The sequence below is a fragment of the Manacus vitellinus genome, unplaced genomic scaffold (genome assembly GCF_001715985.3).
Source record: "Manacus vitellinus isolate BGI_N305 unplaced genomic scaffold, ASM171598v3 scaffold_13_pilon, whole genome shotgun sequence".
In the NCBI taxonomy this organism is placed as follows: domain Eukaryota; kingdom Metazoa; phylum Chordata; class Aves; order Passeriformes; family Pipridae; genus Manacus; species Manacus vitellinus.
The window spans coordinates 609,089-626,753 of record NW_021938999.1 but is presented as its reverse complement, the minus strand read 5'-3'; the positions used below and the strand labels follow the sequence as shown (position 1 = coordinate 626,753).

Here is a 17,665-nt window from a genome sequence, read left to right as displayed (position 1 = left end):
GTCATGTTTTCTGATGATATTAGTGCGTGATATACTTTCAAGGTTGCCTGAAAGCTTCTGTGAGTTAACAAGACTTTGATACACTACAGAAAAAAATGCCAACTTGTTCCCCTTTTAGCTGTAGGAAGCTCTGAGCAAATTTCCTACCCCAGTGTTGATTATGAACAATTTCTGTGAAATATTTGGGGAGGGATCCCATGTATGACTCAACATCCATGTTAGCAGAGGAGACAGCTGTATCATTTGCTTTCCATTAGGAGTTTTCTCTTGATAAACTGTGGACAGATAAACCTCTTACATCAGAAGTTGGAATGTATTATCTTACTGTTTTTGTGACAATGAAACTATGCTGCAAAAAATATAATTAAACTCTATCCTTTGTTTTTTCCACCCTATCTCCATATAAAAGCAATACATGTATTGAAGGAATCCCTGTTAACACTCCCATGGATTTTGCATTAAATCCTTAAGAGTTTGAGATAATTCGAGAAAGTAATTGTTGACCTGGTCAATATCTTGCTAGAGGTTTTTATACAAAAGCTTGATGTGAAGTGCTCTCAGGTGAAATCCAAGTCTCTAGTTCATTTCCATAGGCTCTGGATCAAGTGAATGCCACTAAAATCTGCAAGGCATTCAGGTACTCCCAGGTGCTGCAGCATTTATTCACCTTACATTGAAATACTTGTTAAGTATTTTGAAGCTGACAAAAGTTCTCATCACCCTGTAGATTGTGACCTTTGACTATATAAATAGCTGAACAAAATAAGAGCCATAAGAACTATCTGTGAGTTTAAAGCATCTGTTTTCCTATTTGCACAGTACTCAAGCTCTATGACATTCTTGGAGCCTCTGAACCTTTGGTACTTAAGCATAGCTATATTGTATCCATTGTCCACAGAACTTTAAAAGTATCTAGGAAAAAAAGTATAAAAGTTTATTTCCCTAATCTAAATCTGATCCAATCCATAGTTACATCATCTCCATTACCTGAGAACGTGAGAGGGTGAGATGAATGAGATGAATTAGTATAAAACTAATGCCCTATCACTGGCCAGGAGCAAATGACATGGGTAGGACATAAGCAAAAGCAAGAATACAGTGACACTTCACCTGTTTTAACCCTCAGCAATCTGCTACTTAAGAACTTCCCAAGGCAGAAGTCGTATCTTTTTTATTTGATATGCACTAGTGGATATTTTGCCATTAATTTTTCGAATTGTTTTTTAAGTCAAAAAAGAACATATCAGTAATGTCTGGATCACGGCCTTTCACCATTAGATGAAATTGTGCTCTTATAGCATTGTTTCTTTAAAATATTCTCCATTCCACACATGTATGAAAAGTCAAAATTGCTTTGAACTGAAATCCCAAAAGCAATTAAAATCATACAAGTCAAATTGTCATTTTGAGTTTTTTTTCTATATTTCTAAAAGAAAATTAATAAAGAGTAAGTGGTTCTCATTAATAGCTTTTTGGGAACAGGAAATTCATAAATTATATTTTCCAACTATATTTTGCTTTTATCAAAGTCTCACATAAGAAAAAAAGTTCAAAAGTTCAAAGATTCTTGAAGAAATTTTCTATTACGTCACATTGCAAGAGCTCTCGATGTTTTATTGTGAAATTTTTAGAAGAAATATGAGGTTTCTTTGGGAAAAACTTCTAGATATTTAATTGAACATATTCAACTTACCTTGATATTATCTTAGAATCATAGAATGTTTCAGGTTAGAAGGGACCTTAAAGGTCATCTAATTTCAACCCCATGCCATCATGGCAGGGACACGTTCCACTAGACCAGGTTGCTCAAAGCCGCATCCACCTTGGCCTTGAAAACTTCCCGAGATGGGGCACCCACAACTTCTATGCACAACCTGCTCCAGTGCCTCACAGTAACAAATTTCTTTGGTGAGTGGGCCACGCTCCTTTTGAGGCATCCCAGGACACAGTTGGCTATCTGGGCTGTGAGCACACACCGTTGGCTCATGTCCAGTTTTCATCCATGAGAACACCCAATTCCCCGTTCAAATCCATTTCTGGCCAATCTGGAGATAAGGATGTCATGTGGGACCATGCTGAAGGCCTTACAGAAGTCTAGGTAGATGACACTGGTCAGTCTTCCCTTGTCAACCGTTGCAGTCACTCCATTATGAAAGGCCACCTGACTGGTCAGACACAATCTGCCCCTAGTAAAGTCATGATGGCTGTCTCAAATGACTAGCTTGTATGTGCCTTAACATTGCTTCCATGAGGATCTGCTCTATGATCTTCCTAGCCACAGAGGTGAAGCTCACCAGTATGTGGTTCATTGGATCTTCCTTTTTCCTCTTTAAAATTAGGAGTGATGTTTCCCTTAGTCTGATTGCAAAAGTTCTTGGCTCTTTTTATCTCTGATCAAATTCAGTAACCAGAATCAGCAAATAAGTCACCAACTCTTATACTATGGTAAAAAAAGCTTGTGAACAGGTATATTTTTCTTCCATCTCATACACCACAAACCTGTTGTAGAGAACCTGACTGGAAGAACACAGTATGCTGGAGAGTCAGTGATACAAATAACACTGAAATTAAGCAAGCATAACAGACCTGTGCTGAATGTCTATTCCAAACTTGAGACTGTGCTTTGTTGCACAAATATCTCGTATGCAGGATAAACATGACCAGATCATTGTAACAGAGGAGCATGCAGGCAACTCAGTACCGGTGATTATGCCACCTGTATGAGTTTGCCTTCATCTAAAAGTGCAGCAAGAAGTTCTCATGAGAACATCCTTTATGGAGTGATTTTATTTCCAAAAAAGAAAATAAATTAAAAAATATATATATATAAAAATTATGCAATACAACAAAGGACCAAAAAGAAGGATCTTCTCTGCATGCACAGGACTGATACAGTATGTTGTGGAAAAATCCATCCAACACATCCAAAGCTATCTGAGTGCATGTGTCCCAGCATCTGAAAGGATCTAAGATTTACTAGCTATCTATATTCCTCTTTATCTTTTTAAAATATCTATTTGATTAAGCCATTTGTTGTTTTGCCATTCTTGCCAAGATTCAGAAAGAATCCTGCACCTTCACTCTCTCATCTCACATCTCACCATTCCACCCTGGCACAGACCATTAGTCACTATCAGGCTGCTCTCTTGCAGGACTAGCAATTCAGCTTTCAACACTGTCTTTATCTATTTCTCTCTAGCAAACTAGTTAGGTAAACAATTTCTCTGCAGACTTGTTTTATAGGTTCCCATTCTCAATTTTTTAAGACATTGGAAAAGGGCTTGGTTTAGATACATTATAAATATTACCTCAAATGTCAGAAGTATGCAAAGAAACTTGTCTTTGTACCAGGACTTGTTCCAAGGACAACTTAGAAGTAAGCAAGAAGCTTAAGAAAGAGCTTCTTTCCCATCAATATGATCACTCTTCAAGCTTTTAAAAAGCACTTGCTTGAACAGCAAACAGGAAGCGTCCTATTTTTAAAAAATAGAATGAATCAAAATTAATTACCCAAAACTATTAAATAACGATTGTTTCCCCTCAAAGGAGAAGCAAACTTTCTGTAGTTGTGCAAGATAGTGCTTTTGCTCTAGAACTTGATTGGGAGTTTATGATAAAGCTGGACAGCTGAGGGGAAAAAAAAGGGGAATATTATTTCTTCTGCAGTTCATTCATCTCTTTCCTCAAAATATGTCACTTAATATGATATTTAATGCATAAACGAAAATAATATCATGAAATCTTACACAAAAGAGAAACATACTGAAGGGAATGTTATTTCACACTTGTATAGAACCGTACTAGCTGGCAAATTTGAGATTTGCTTCTCTGGAAAAGCAGATCACGAAGACAAACTAAAATGAGCTAAACCAAATTATTATTGATAACAGGATTTCACACCAAATTACAGAATTTCATCACCAGAGAGACTGAATGATTTACAGAGAAGCAAATGAAGTTGAGAAGGAAAATGAGAAAGACATAAACTCTGAAGCAGTTTTGTCCACAATCCCCCATCATGGCCATCAAGCTTCTGTAATGCTCCAGTCTGGAAGCAGTTTTAAAGAAAATGGTATTTTTTAAATTGAATTAAATATGAAAATGACTACTGCAGTGAGTGTGCCTGCTCTAATTTGTTTTAGTGTGTCTCTAAAATTTTCACTCTGCTTCACAGCTACACATTGGCCTAACTGCAGTCTAGGGCTCTGACACCTCCTGGGACACTAGAACAATGGCATGGGGAAATATGTCTGACACATCTTCATTGGAACTCTTTAACAACTGACAGTGGTGAAACAGCTAACAAGACCACTATGTGACACGGTCTTTAGGTTTCCCATTCAGAAGAACAGGGATAGTTTACAACCCTTTGAAGTCAAGGTATTCAAGCTCTCCATGTCTTAATTCAAGAGCATTGATATTTAAAGAATGACTTCTTTCCTGAAGAAAATTACACTTGATTCTTACTTAAATTTTCTTCCAATTTTCTAGAGGCTTCTTTTAAGCCAGTAGAAACATTAAAACACCTTTTCTTTCTAAATTTAAAATTTTTGTTGTATTTTTTGGAAAAGGCAAACAAATTGTCAAAAGCACTGACGTGGCCTTGAGAGTTACACAAAACAAGAATATTTTGAGTTTAAATGTAGCAGACACATCGCCTTTTTGATAAAGTGGGAATTGTCATCAAATGTCAAGCATGTACTCTGCTATGATCTTTGAAAGAATATGTTATGGGCCTTTCACAGTTATGTAACTAGGAACAAGGAGACTAGTCCAAACCAGCTACCCATGGAGGTTGGGATTTATATCATCCATTTTGATTTGGTATTGCAAATCTTCACTAATTATAATAAATTTCATTTATACTCAGTGTAGAGGAAGGAGCACATCCAGATGCCTGTTTCTCTTCATTACCTCCTAAGTGAGACAAGGATGACTAGTTCAGAAGGATTTAACTTTTGGAGGAGTAAGTTAAGGCTTATAAATACCTCCCAGAGATAGTAAGCAACTGGCGGAGAAATAAGGTGGAATTCCACCTCCAGATTCTTCTATAATAATTCTATTGTACAGTATGTCCTACTTGTCTTCTTTAAAATAGTTGTATGTCCTGATTGTCTCTTTTAAAAATCACACTCCTGAGATACAATCCCTAAATTCTGTAGCTATATCCTTCCACACAAACATAGGGACTGGCAAAAGAATTGTATACAGACAACATGAAAAACTTATTTAAGGAAAATTTTCTGCTGCATTTGGATTTGTTTGCTTTGAAAACAAAGGAACCTCTGAGTATAGCTAGTGAGCTAGAAAACAGGTATCAGAAAGTATAGTAAAGAAGAAACAGCTCTGAGACTAAAGAGATGAACCAATCTATTTTCAGCCTTTTGATATGAGTATCTTTCAAATCCACTTATGTGGATCCAAATCCACATTTCAAATAATTTTCCTGTCCAGTATTCCACATCATCTGGAACATTGCTCTGTATTTACCTAATTTCTTTGCAAAGACGTAGCAAGCAGTTCACACTAAACGTGGTGACTACACAGAGTAATAGGGAAAGTTCACATATCTTCTGGAAAAGTGTTCTAAGACCCAAAACCTCTTTCCTATTGTGTGGCCAAACCCACTGTAAATCCACTCCATGGATCACTGCCTGACAGACATCATTCTGTACTCATGGGCTCAGGGCAGACGCTTACCAGAAGGCAGTTGCATCCAAAGGGATTTGGGCAGTTCACTCCAGGCCCTCTTTTCTAGAGACCTGAAACAAAATGGATTCCTATCTCCCTCTCCCCCAATTAGGTTTTTATCTTACATGTGTGCACTGCTGCACAAAGCTGTCTGTATTTTAAAACCGACGTTTGCGTGTACCAGACGCAACTAGTCAGCATCATCTGTGGTCTGCAGCTGTGCCTGTCCCCAGAGGAGGAGAGAGGCTGTCATAGTTCTGCTCAGATGGCAAGAGCCTGAACCATGCTGAAGGGCTCACCAGCTTGACCAGCAACATTGCTTTTCCCATGGATGATTTAATGCATTAAATTTCAAAAGTTTGGGCCTTCAAAAATACTGTAGGCTAATGGAATGATAATGGTTGCGGTCTTTCAGCAACTACTATTTCTGCAAGGAGCTGACTGAGATTGGATGAAAGGAGAGAGGTAACAGAAGCAAAACATGGTCTAAGAAGGACAGCATAGATATCACATATTACCTGGGGGTTTTTTGGAAGGAGCTTCCTTTATAATATTTACCTCTAAAACTCAGCACCTTTCAACACATTAACATACGAACGGTTGACTACGATGTTCCCAAGTAAATCAGATAAAATTTAAGCTTCTCTTTCACATAGAAAATAACTAATACTGAGCATGTCAAATTATTAAGCCAGTCTGAGCACAGATTTACTCTACACTGTCTGTAAGAAAACTTCAATTTGTACTCTTTCAAGTTTTCCATCCAGGTGCTAAAATGGTAAATGCTACCTAAATTCTCAAACCCCGTAGAGTTTACAATATTCAAAGTTTCTTTTTATATACATACATATCAAATAAACACAAGAAACAGCTGCACCTCTAACTCTTTTTAGATGTGTGAGAATAGGTGTGCTTACTCTGTTTGTCCAGCTCTCCTGTCTCTAGTACTTCATATCTGTGTCTCAACTTGGATGTGATTGTAAACAAATGTATCAATAAAAAAGCCAACCAAAAAGCTTAGAAAATCCAAAAAGGTTAATTTCTGTAAGTGATACAAGATACTGTGGTATTTAAATTACAAAGGTGCTGTTAAAAAGAGTTGTTACTAAAGATTTTTTAATACTGCTGTGTCTTCAATAGAAAGACCACAATTCTTAACCCACTATTTACCAACAATGAAGTGATTAGGTACCAAACAAGTATATTGTCTCTTCACAATCATATTTCGAAAGCATTTCAATCTCCTTGTTTTCATTCCTCTGTGGGAAGCAGGAGAGTTGGGGACCAGCATGTTGCAGCTGTAATGCACCATGCCAAAGAGCATCAATTTTGTTCCTAAGCAACTCTGCACAGTGCAGTAGTCGCTGTCCATAGCTGATAAGGATGCTCAGGGAATTGTTAACTGGCTGCAAGTGAAAGAGTTTAAAGTTGAAGAAACTGAAAGTAAAGCCACTAAAATAGTAAGAAAACTCCTCTTTTGGGTTATAAAAGAAATGGGGATCTAAACAGTAACAACAATGAAAAGTTAAGGATCCCACTCACATTACATGTGCTGTCATACAAAAAACTCTTTTGGTTCATCTTACTGAAAGAAGTAATGAGCTAGGAAGCAACAGACATTTTCAAACTGTAAGCTATTACACAGTCTTAAATTTTCAAACTGTAAGCTACTACACAGTCTTTAATTACTTCCTTCACAACCTCACAGCCTGACTCTCAGCCATTTACAGGAATGCCTGGATGGCCAAGCTTGCAAGTGATAACTTGAAAGACTGTTCCCTGTGTATCAGCCAAAATACTTTGAGAATCTGCCAGTACAATTCATTAAAAAACCATGTCTCTGGATACACACTTGAAAAAAGTTGAGGTTTGGCCTCAAAATATTTTTTCCAAAATAATAATTAATCAAAGCACAGTAATGTATTACCAAAAAATTAGATCATTATAGGTACCGTTAGGGAGGTTCACAGTTAATTCTTAATCCAAAGTGATTTAAAACTGTGGTGAAATATACTTACTTTATTTTAATTTACCAAAGCACTCAGAGTAATTAAATAAATTCCTAGAAGTTTACACTGCCTGTTATACCATAAGAAGTTTTAGCTAAGGACACTGAGACTTCAGTGATCAAAGAGCTAAATTTATTTATACAGATACATATTTTATAACATTTTTGTTTTAATATTTATATTATATCAGATCATATTTAAAAAATATAAAAGTGTTCTTAATATTGGGAGTCCTGCTTCATATGTTATTTTTTGATATGAAGATTTACTGCAAGTGGTAGTAAGTACAAAGCTGAGCTAACACCATCTGGTTAAGAAGTAACTCAAATCACAATGCCTTGTCAAAGAGAAAGAACTGTGATACATGATGCTTACCTCAAGAAATAATAGTTTTTACAAAGAATCAGGAAAAAGCAGGGAAATGTACTTTAAATATGCTTCATTTAGGAACACAGATTAGGTAAAAATCCACTAGCAGAGCAATAGACTGGGCTTACAAAGCTCATATTACTGCACAAAAAGAAAATCCTAATGCAGGTAAAGTATTCTCAAATCTCCTACATAAGTCTATAAACAATATACATTAATAAATCAAATAGACACAAAATAAAATGTTTGCCAGCACACCAGAGAAGGAGATGAATTTGCAGTGGTCAAAATTGAGAATTATGGTTTACCTTTTCTTCCCACACATCGGCATCTTAACAAATTTACTCTGTATAAGCTAAATATGAGACCTACTGAAACCAATAAATCCTCAGATTTGATGTTTCTTTCAAAAATGGAATAACCTACCTGACACGGTTTAATAATTTTGCACCCAGTTTCTAAAAACTTTTAAATTAATTTCACAATATCTGCATGTCATAGCTTCCATTTCTTACATATGCTGAACTCTTGGTTTGAAAACCACAGAGAGAGAAAATTAGGATTAAAAAAATATATATCTCGGATGCTTTACATTACTCTTTCAGTTACCCTTCTTTTTTTTCTTGAATTACTCATTTCTCTTTCCTAAGAATATCATATACACGACACTTTTATCTTCTTTCTACACTATGTGAAAATAGGGCATATTGTATTTTAACAAGACCTGAACGCTAACAGGATCCATTTGAGTTTGATAGGAACATTTGACTCTGACTCTTGGACATATCCAAAGTCTGTGTACAGTGTTCTGTACTGATCCTGGTAGTTATTCCTGTGCACATAAGACTATGTCTTCTACAGTGACTAGATACCTAGTTTCACAGCTCACTTTCTTTCAACTGTTCTGCTTTGTGTTTCTAAGCACCTAAGACTCTTTTGAGAATTCAAGTTGAGTGCCTATCTCCATCTTCAGATACCTAAATGCCTTTAAAAAAAATCTTCTTTGCAATGTTTGGTTCCTATAAACAAATAAACACAGGGGGTCTTTGTGTCTGTAAGACTTGACTTTACTGTTAAGCCAACCAGATCAAAGAAAAGAGTAACAACAGATGAAACTGAAATAACAGGGATGAAATGCAAAACACTTTTCCCAAATATTTTAAACATGATAAATTTTACTTTGTTCATATTAGTAACATTTTTGTAGCTTTTTTGGCAACCTCATATTTTCTGTAACTGTGCAGGATCAAATTGTAATTTACACAGTAAAATACATTTACACTGTAGCTCAAAATGCTTTCACCTTCAGGATGGAAACCTGCAGATAAGTAGGGAACAATATTGCACAGTGGAATATAAGAAAGGAAACTGCTTTTCTAAATACACAAAAAAGACAATTGCTAATATGAATAATATCTTTGTATCTTTAATATTTAGATAGATAGCAGTCTTTCATTGTTTTGTTAGCTTTTGTCAATGCACTTAATGCTAGAATCTGAACTGATTATAGTAGGAACTCTGTACTGATAACTGAGTACATTAAGATAGATCTTCTAATAATGCCTAAGCTTGTGTCTATGCTGCTGTGAGTAAAGGAGTATAATCTCATTTGAATTATAATAGAGCTGAAAGCCGTTGGATTTTATTTTTTTATGTATTGATAACATGATCTTCATATGTGTTCATGTTTAAATCTGAGCCTTCATACATTAGATACCTGAGTAAATATTTGTATCCAGTATTTCTCTACAGAACACTTATACCTGTTGCACATCAGGTGCTCTAGTAAAAAGCAGTATTTTTTATTTCATCTCAACTCACATGTATTTAAGTCTATGCTGTGGGAATACTGCAAATTTCTTGTCTACTTTGGTGAAAATGGATTTTTTTTCATCAAAACAAACGCCACACCACTTCTACTTAACAAGGGGCTTATAAATATTACCAGAGGCACAGGAAGATCAAAATCATACGCTTCATAAAAAAATATGTAAGAAACAGCAGTAGAAATTAGGCAACTAATTGTGACAGGGTTCGAAGCCCAAGCATGGTAATTATTATTGTTCCAGAAAAGGTAGCATAGGGCTATCACTTCAAAGCACTGTCTATAAATTTAAAAACCCTTCCTCCACTGCATAAACAAGTCAGAAAGAAAAAAAGAAAAAAAAGATGTTTTAAAGACTATGTCTTCCATGAAAACCTGTGCTCCTATCTATTGCCCGATAAGCGATAGGTACAGAAATATACAGAATCATTTCCATCACTGTCAGCTCTGTTGTCAGGTAACTGATGAAACATGTTAAGGTTGAATCTAAACTTTTTTTCTGTATTTCTAATTTATACTCCTTCTTTGGAACAATCTACCTACTTAACCCCTGCTGAACCAGATTATTGTCTCATTAGCTTACCGTGATGCAAACTATGAACTTCTGCCAATGGACTATAATAGCATAAAAATCAAATAAAAGGAGTAGTTCATTAGACTTTCTTTCAAATGACTGCAAAGTTAGTTGTCGCCCTGAAGTTGCAAGATGCTCTCAACTTATTTTGAATAATTATTTTATTTCTGCAGTATTTGTATGTTCCCATGTTCAGAAATACAGTTTCCATTTCCAGATTTTTTTGCACAGTAGTAAAATAATACAGTATTCTAATACGGTATTCATAGATTTATATTGCTTTTATATTGCAAATTTTTCTTCTTAGACAGAGGCACAATGATGTGAGTCACGTACTGATTGTCATCACTCAGTTTGAACTTCTTAGGCTTGATCACTTAAAGATTTTACTAAAATCACAGTATTCACTGATGATTAGTTGAATGATAGGCCCCAATTAATAGATCAAGCACCAAGCATAATTATTCTCTGAGATGATTTTTTCTGCTGTACTAAGCCTATTTCTTTGCTATATCCTGACCCACACCAATCTAATTATTTTTATTCTTATCTCACAGTAACAACAAGAAAACAAAATTACATCTGTTTCTACCAAAGGAGCAAACATATTAGATTCTGAGCAGAAAGATCTTTTTGTGAAGCATCACCTTCATATTCTTCATAACTGAACTAAGGAAATTCATGCTCAAGAAAAATGAGTGAAATAAGCTAACTTCTTTCCCTGTAAGAGATCTTCAGGATTTTTTTGAAGACAAAAGCTGGTCCCCAGTGGAACTAAATAAGAATACAATGACTCCGTTCTCTGTCAAGCCAACAACAGCCCAATGCAGTTTGAGTAGTCTTTTTATTAGAGAACAAATAATTTTTTTTTACTGCCATCAAAATGACCTTTAATATTAGAGATTCCCCCTGGAGCCCTTTTTGAATATCTAGCCACGTGCTTTGAAGGTGATCACACTACACTTTGCCCCTCATCTGTTATATAGTATTCTAACTACTCAGGCGAAATGTCTCTGCTGTGAAGAGAAAATAGATTGAGACATCAAACACATTTGTAGAATAGAAAATTCAGTAGGTTGTGTATAAGAAGACAAAAATAGAAAAATTCTATTTGAAACAGAGTTAAAAATATCAAACAAAAATAAATGAATGAGCCAACACAAAATACAGAAATAATATCCCAACTTTGCTAATCCTTTGTAATATTCACCATAAGAGTATATTTGAACTTTTAATGAAATTGTTCACAAAACAAAGATTTTGAATTTTGTGCTCTATTGTCAGATTTTATTGAACTAATTTTTTTAATATAAGTTCTGAAGAGACGGATTATTTCAAACTAGAATGCAGAGACCATAAGGAACTAAAGGCACTCACAATGGCACAATGGTGAGACAAGGAAAACAACATAATGTGTGGCATTTCAGAAAAAAGTGATGATGTGGAAATTTTGTGATTCTCATAAGGAAAAAAATCTATCAAACAAAGGTCAGGACAAAAAGTATGTTCTGAGAAAAGTTCAGGTCAAATGAATGAAAATGATGATGAATGAAAGATTTGATCTAGTGGTGAAGGATGAATGAGGAATCTGGAACAAGGAGCAGAAGCAGAATCAGAAAAAATGAGGCCAGAGGAGTCCTTATTAAGAACGTTAACCTTGTCGTGAAGATGCGAGGAAAGGTGCCAAGCCAGTAGACAAACCCCAAACAGGAAAACTACGGGAAGTGGTAGTTTGAAAAAAAAAATGGAGAAAAGAAATAGATAGAACATATCTGTAGCGATGCAGAAAGAATTGAAAAGGAGTGAAGATGGGAAAGAACAGAATGTGCAGGAAAAGGAAATTGCCCTGTTCCCCTGTTCACTGTTTGAGACTTTCTGTTGTCACATCTCGTCATCTGTTTGATTGTAAGTCTTCAGGGAATCTGATACATCCTAGGTGGGATCCCTCATACATTATGGGCTATATTAACAAATAAGGAAAACAACTAGTTGCTTTATCTTTGCTGGAAGACATCTAGTTTATACAATCAAAGCAAGTAAATGAGTTGTGTTTAGGCTTCCCTTCATAAAGTATTGTCCTCATCTACAGAGCATTGTGTGACTTGACAAAGCTGCCCAATCTAAAGCCTGTAAATATAGAATTTTAATATAGCAGTGAGATTGCTTTAGAACTAGTCACAGAAGAGCACTATGTTCCTTATTTAAAATATAATATCTTTATAAAACACACACTACAGCTCTGACTGACTTGGGAACAAACATTACCCTTACACCACCAAAACCTTAGCAGCTATTCCAGCTCATTTGCTGGCTACTGACAAGGCAGAAGGAAAGTTATTAGATTATCATGTAATAAGGTGACAGCAGAAGGTGCCATAACTGTCATTATGGGTGTAGATGTTCACAAGCCCCCATGGAAGTCTGCCAGTCCCAATTCAACAGACTTGAACTTTTTCTCTGCAAAGTTTTACAGTATCTTGATTCTTCCCCTAACTTCATGCTTCTCATTGTTATCTTGAATCTCCATAAAATGCTTTGTGACCTCTTTCAATTTTATTCTCTTTTTCCCTCTTGTTTGTACTTTACTTTTCCTTTTGCTACAATTAATCCTGATAAAACACTAGTTTGAAATTTAAAATCAGACAGCTGTTTCTGGTAGAGTGTATGATGTTATTTTAGAGCCCTCTTTCTCTCTCTTCTCTCTCTCTGTCTTTATTTTTTCCTCACTTTCTCTCTTCCTTTCCTTCATTCTTCCCTTTCTTTCATTCCTTTTTCATTTATTTCATATAACATCTCTATGTACATGTATTACTTGAGCTGAGCAGTCAAGAGCAGTTAATAGCTGGGATATCCTTGGAGGCAAAAAAGTAGTAATATTTGAAGTCACTAGCACTCTGAAGAGGAAAATGCAATCTATGTTTTTAAAGACACTTTAATTGCTCAGCAATCATGCAGAACTGAGAAATATGGCTCTGCTTCCAAGGTAATAACTCCCCAAATTGCAAAGTTCACTTACTCAATACCCTTACTATCTAGCAAATTATGAGAACGACACCATGACTCAAAAACTCAACTTCATGTTAATCTATTATTTACTATTAGCCTTCATGTATTTTTATAAGATTTCACATAACCTCTGTGCTACTGTCATTTAAAGCATAAAGACTTCATGAAGTTTTCTTCCTAAAAGAGAAAAGTTGTTCCTATAAAGTCCATTTATATACCCCTGATTCAGCTAAAACTAAAGTTAAAAGAAGTTCTGTATTAGTGGAGGCAATAAGTTCTAGCACAGTACAAAGGTAGCAGTATTAACTACAGTCAGTTTTCACTGACCCTTGATGCTCTTCCTTGTAATTTCCCTCTCCTTTTGTGTAATTATTCCATCAACTAAAAAGCCTTCAGAGCTTTTATCATGCTAATTTTATTTAAATGATTCATATATATTTATCATTTATACATAAACTTTACATGGTTATTATGATGTTAATTAAAAGACATCATCTAGCTAATGCACTGATTAAAGATTTCATAGCAATTGGTGATGTCTCTCATATCTGAACTTCTGAGGGCGAGACTTTGGATCTCTGTACAATCTACTTACAACTTTCTCCGTGCAAAATACCTTGAAAAAGGATTTAAGCATGACTGGATTATTTTTAAAACTTTTTAAAACCCTTAGAACCAAAATATTGTGTGGTTGGGTACTTGAAAATAGGTTCTTAGGTTCTATTCAAAGACATTTGAAATCATGTTCAAATCTCATCAGTACTTCTGAAGATTTTACTTAGAGTAATACTTCAAAACCTGGAACAACAGAATAATACTCATGTGTGGGTCAAAAAACCAAACAAATCATATTAATGCCAAATAGATACCCTACTTGTGTGATGATCAGTTGCAAATTGGGCACAAAGAAAGAAAAGATTATGTTCAGTACCATGGACAAGTACTTTACACATTGTCCATAAAGAGTGGAAACAACCTACTGTGAAAATACCTTTCATTACAAAAAACCACACACCAGCTTCTGTTCTTTTATAATAAGATTATACATTCTAAATATCAGTAAATTTTTCTGATCTACTTTCTTGAAATGATCACAGTTCTAATTAAAAATATATGGCAAAAAGTATCAGCATCAGAAAATACAAGACTGTGGAACTAGTTAGTGTGTGTAACTTCCCATTTGCCACTATCAGAAGAAAATGAAAGCCAAAAAAAAACCTCAGGAACCTAAAAAGAAGATTAAAATCCCCAAAGCTCTTGTCACTCCTTTTTAGCATAACTTGCCCTTACAAGAAGTATGAAATATTTACAATGCACTATATTTATCTTCATTTGTTATATCACGCTGAAGATAAAAGGCTTGCATAAAAAATGGTGGCATAAGACAGTCCCTTTATCTTTTTCAATATTTTGTATGTGCATTTCCCAACTAAATTACAATTGCACATAATAAATCAACTTTTTCCTAATAGTTTAATAATGCACTTTCATTTTGTTAAATTTAAGAGTTATACATGTTTCATAAATCTCAAATGTCCCAACAAAATGTGGTAAAATGCTAACAAAATGATGGTCTTTGCCTGTATGAAAGTGAAAATTTTGTCATTTACCATCTGCAATTATTAAATAACTAGACAGTTTCAAAGGAAGCAAAAAATTTCAGTTTCATAGATGATACTATACAGCTCAAAATTAAGAACAGGGAAAAAATTGTCATCTCAAATTAATCAACTTTCTAAGTGTCTGTTATAATTACAGACAAATGCATTTTATAACTTGGTGCACAGGATCAGCTGATACAATCGGACTCTGGTATGAGATTTCATAAAATAATACTATCTCCTCTTCCCATTAAACTGCATTGGATTCTAATGTCAACAATGACCCTTTTTAACCCCTAAGTCTCTGAAAGAATTTATACTGCCATTAGAATTATGTTTAAAGACACATGCTTGATCTGTCATATGCCTTACACTTCTTCGGATCATTTTCCAGAGTCTGTCACCAGTCAGTGTAGCATACTTGTCACTTAAAAGTTGCAGGTCCAGGAAAATCAAAGGAAACGTGTTCAGTGCTTTACATACAATGAGGAATGGAAGATAAATTATAATTCTCATGAAAACAAATCACTTTGTAATACTGAACTCAATATCCAAGTCTACATCAACACATCACTTCAAACAAAATGGCAGATCCACATACTGATCAACTTAAATGCTTGCACTTGGGTTCTCCTTATAATTATTATTACTTTAGCAACACTGTATCAAGTCCTACCAGCAAATACATTAATACATCAAAATACACTGATAACTCACAGGTATTCATAAAGTATTCCAATTACACTGTCCAACACCAAAGAGTTTCAAGATTTTTTTTTTTGCTTTGTTTTGTTGTTTGCTTTTTCATTTTTTCTGCAGTTTTGAGGCTTCGGTTATTTTAATTTCAGCAATGTTGTTAACTCCTTTACATGTGTAAAACACTTGGAAAGAAGTGACAAGTTGTATTCATAAAGTTCTATAATAAAAACTTACCCTCGCATTTTTTTCTATCAACATCTTTTTAAATTGAGTATTTTCCGTTTGTGCCAATACACTTGTTGAAATGTTGGCTGTAACCAAACACCAGCTGCACTTACCCCAGTGTTGTCATGGTGACAATGGTGTACCAGAAGGCTGCAGGAATGCTGGTGAACTTGCTGGCTGATGAACCTTTCTCTGCATAGTACATGACTGTGGCAAAGATGATGATGGCCATAGTGAGCGAGAAGAGGAGGAAGCCTAACTCCGAGGCACAACTTTTCAGGGTATACCCCAGGATGCGCAGACCCTGTGAGTGGCGGGAAAACTTAAAGATCCTGAAGACACGAAAGACTCTTAGTGTCACAAAAGCCCCACTGACATCCTCATTATCTGTCATAACCAGGCCAATGTAATATGGCATGATAGCCACCACATCAATGATACTCATGACACTGCGCACAAATTTGTAGCGACTAGGGGCTGCCAGCAGACGTAGGAGATATTCAACGGTGAAGATCATGACACAGGCAGTATCCAGACAGAAGAAAGCCACTGCATATCGCTCTCCACAGGGTAGCTCTTTGATGCGACCCGGGCTTACCCCACAGGGCACTGTCTCCACCACATTGGCAATAACAGAGACGGCAATGAAGAAACCAGTGACATAGTAGAAGACCAGAGCCAGTGTACTAGTGTGGGGGTTTTCAAAGGCCCGCCACATCCTCTGACGAGCTGTCATTGAGGGTAGGGAGCTCTCAGCTACATGATCCTGATCGGCATCATCCTGCAGGCGTTCAGCATTCTCACGTCGGCGATCCTTGTACTCCTCATAACAGCAGTCACCAATGATCTCAGGGATGATACCAAAGAAGGCCAGCTCCTCATCATAAGCTGAGATGCACTCCTGGCGGGGATAATGAAGCTTTCCGGTACGGTAGAAGTTGAGAATGTGGCGGAAAATGTCAGGGTCCCGATCGAAAAAGTACTGCTGTGTCTCAGGGTGGTAGAAGAAGTCCCGCTCTGAACTGCCCAACAGAGTGTCAGGGTAGCGCTCCAAGGTGTCCAGCCACGTTTGGAACTGGATGCCACTCACATTCAGCACAATCAGAGAATCCTGGCTTCGCTTTCTCTCCTGCCGTGGAGCAGCTGGCATGGGACCACTGGCCACTGGCATCCATCCTATGGCCGCTGCCCTGGCAAAGGGTAACCAAGCTGCTACTCCTGCTGCCATGGTTCCAAACACCTATTACAGCTAAGGGAGTCAATCTAGAGACAGTTCTGGTCCAGCCACTAAAATAGAGAGGGAAAAGAAAAATACCAATGCTCACACATTTTTGAGGCAAGTGAATTTCTGAATACTGTTGTGATTTTCAGTGTTCATCAAAAACCTGTTTGCTTCCTTTTCGTTTCCTCCTATATCTCACCCCAGAATATGCTTTCCAGGCGCTGGGCAGACAATTAGAGCAATAAATGAGGGCACTTGGAAATCCATGTATCCAAGACAGGTACTCTAACGGCTAGATCCTTTGGATACAAGGTCTCCATGCGAGGCCCCTGGATGGAAGCAAGGGTCCTCAAAGCACTAGACCTTGGAGCTGGCTAGTAGCTCTGGTGCAGCTGTGCAGCCACCTGAAAGGAGATCTTCTTCCACGCGCGATGCAGCCGATCC

At 36.3% G+C, this 17,665-nt stretch overlaps 1 protein-coding gene across 1 annotated transcript in view; it reads right to left on the bottom strand.

Moving 5' to 3' along the window:
• KCND2 (potassium voltage-gated channel subfamily D member 2) overlaps positions 1 to 17,631 on the bottom strand; it is a 268,944-nt gene extending 251,313 nt beyond the window's left edge. Inside the window, exon 1 of the mRNA XM_029958128.1 lies at positions 16,113 to 17,631. Coding sequence (XP_029813988.1) covers positions 16,113 to 17,227 — 1,115 coding nt within the window. The 5' untranslated portion in view covers positions 17,228 to 17,631. The remainder of the gene's footprint in view (positions 1 to 16,112) is intronic.
• Between the last annotated feature and the right edge of the window lie 34 nt (positions 17,632 to 17,665).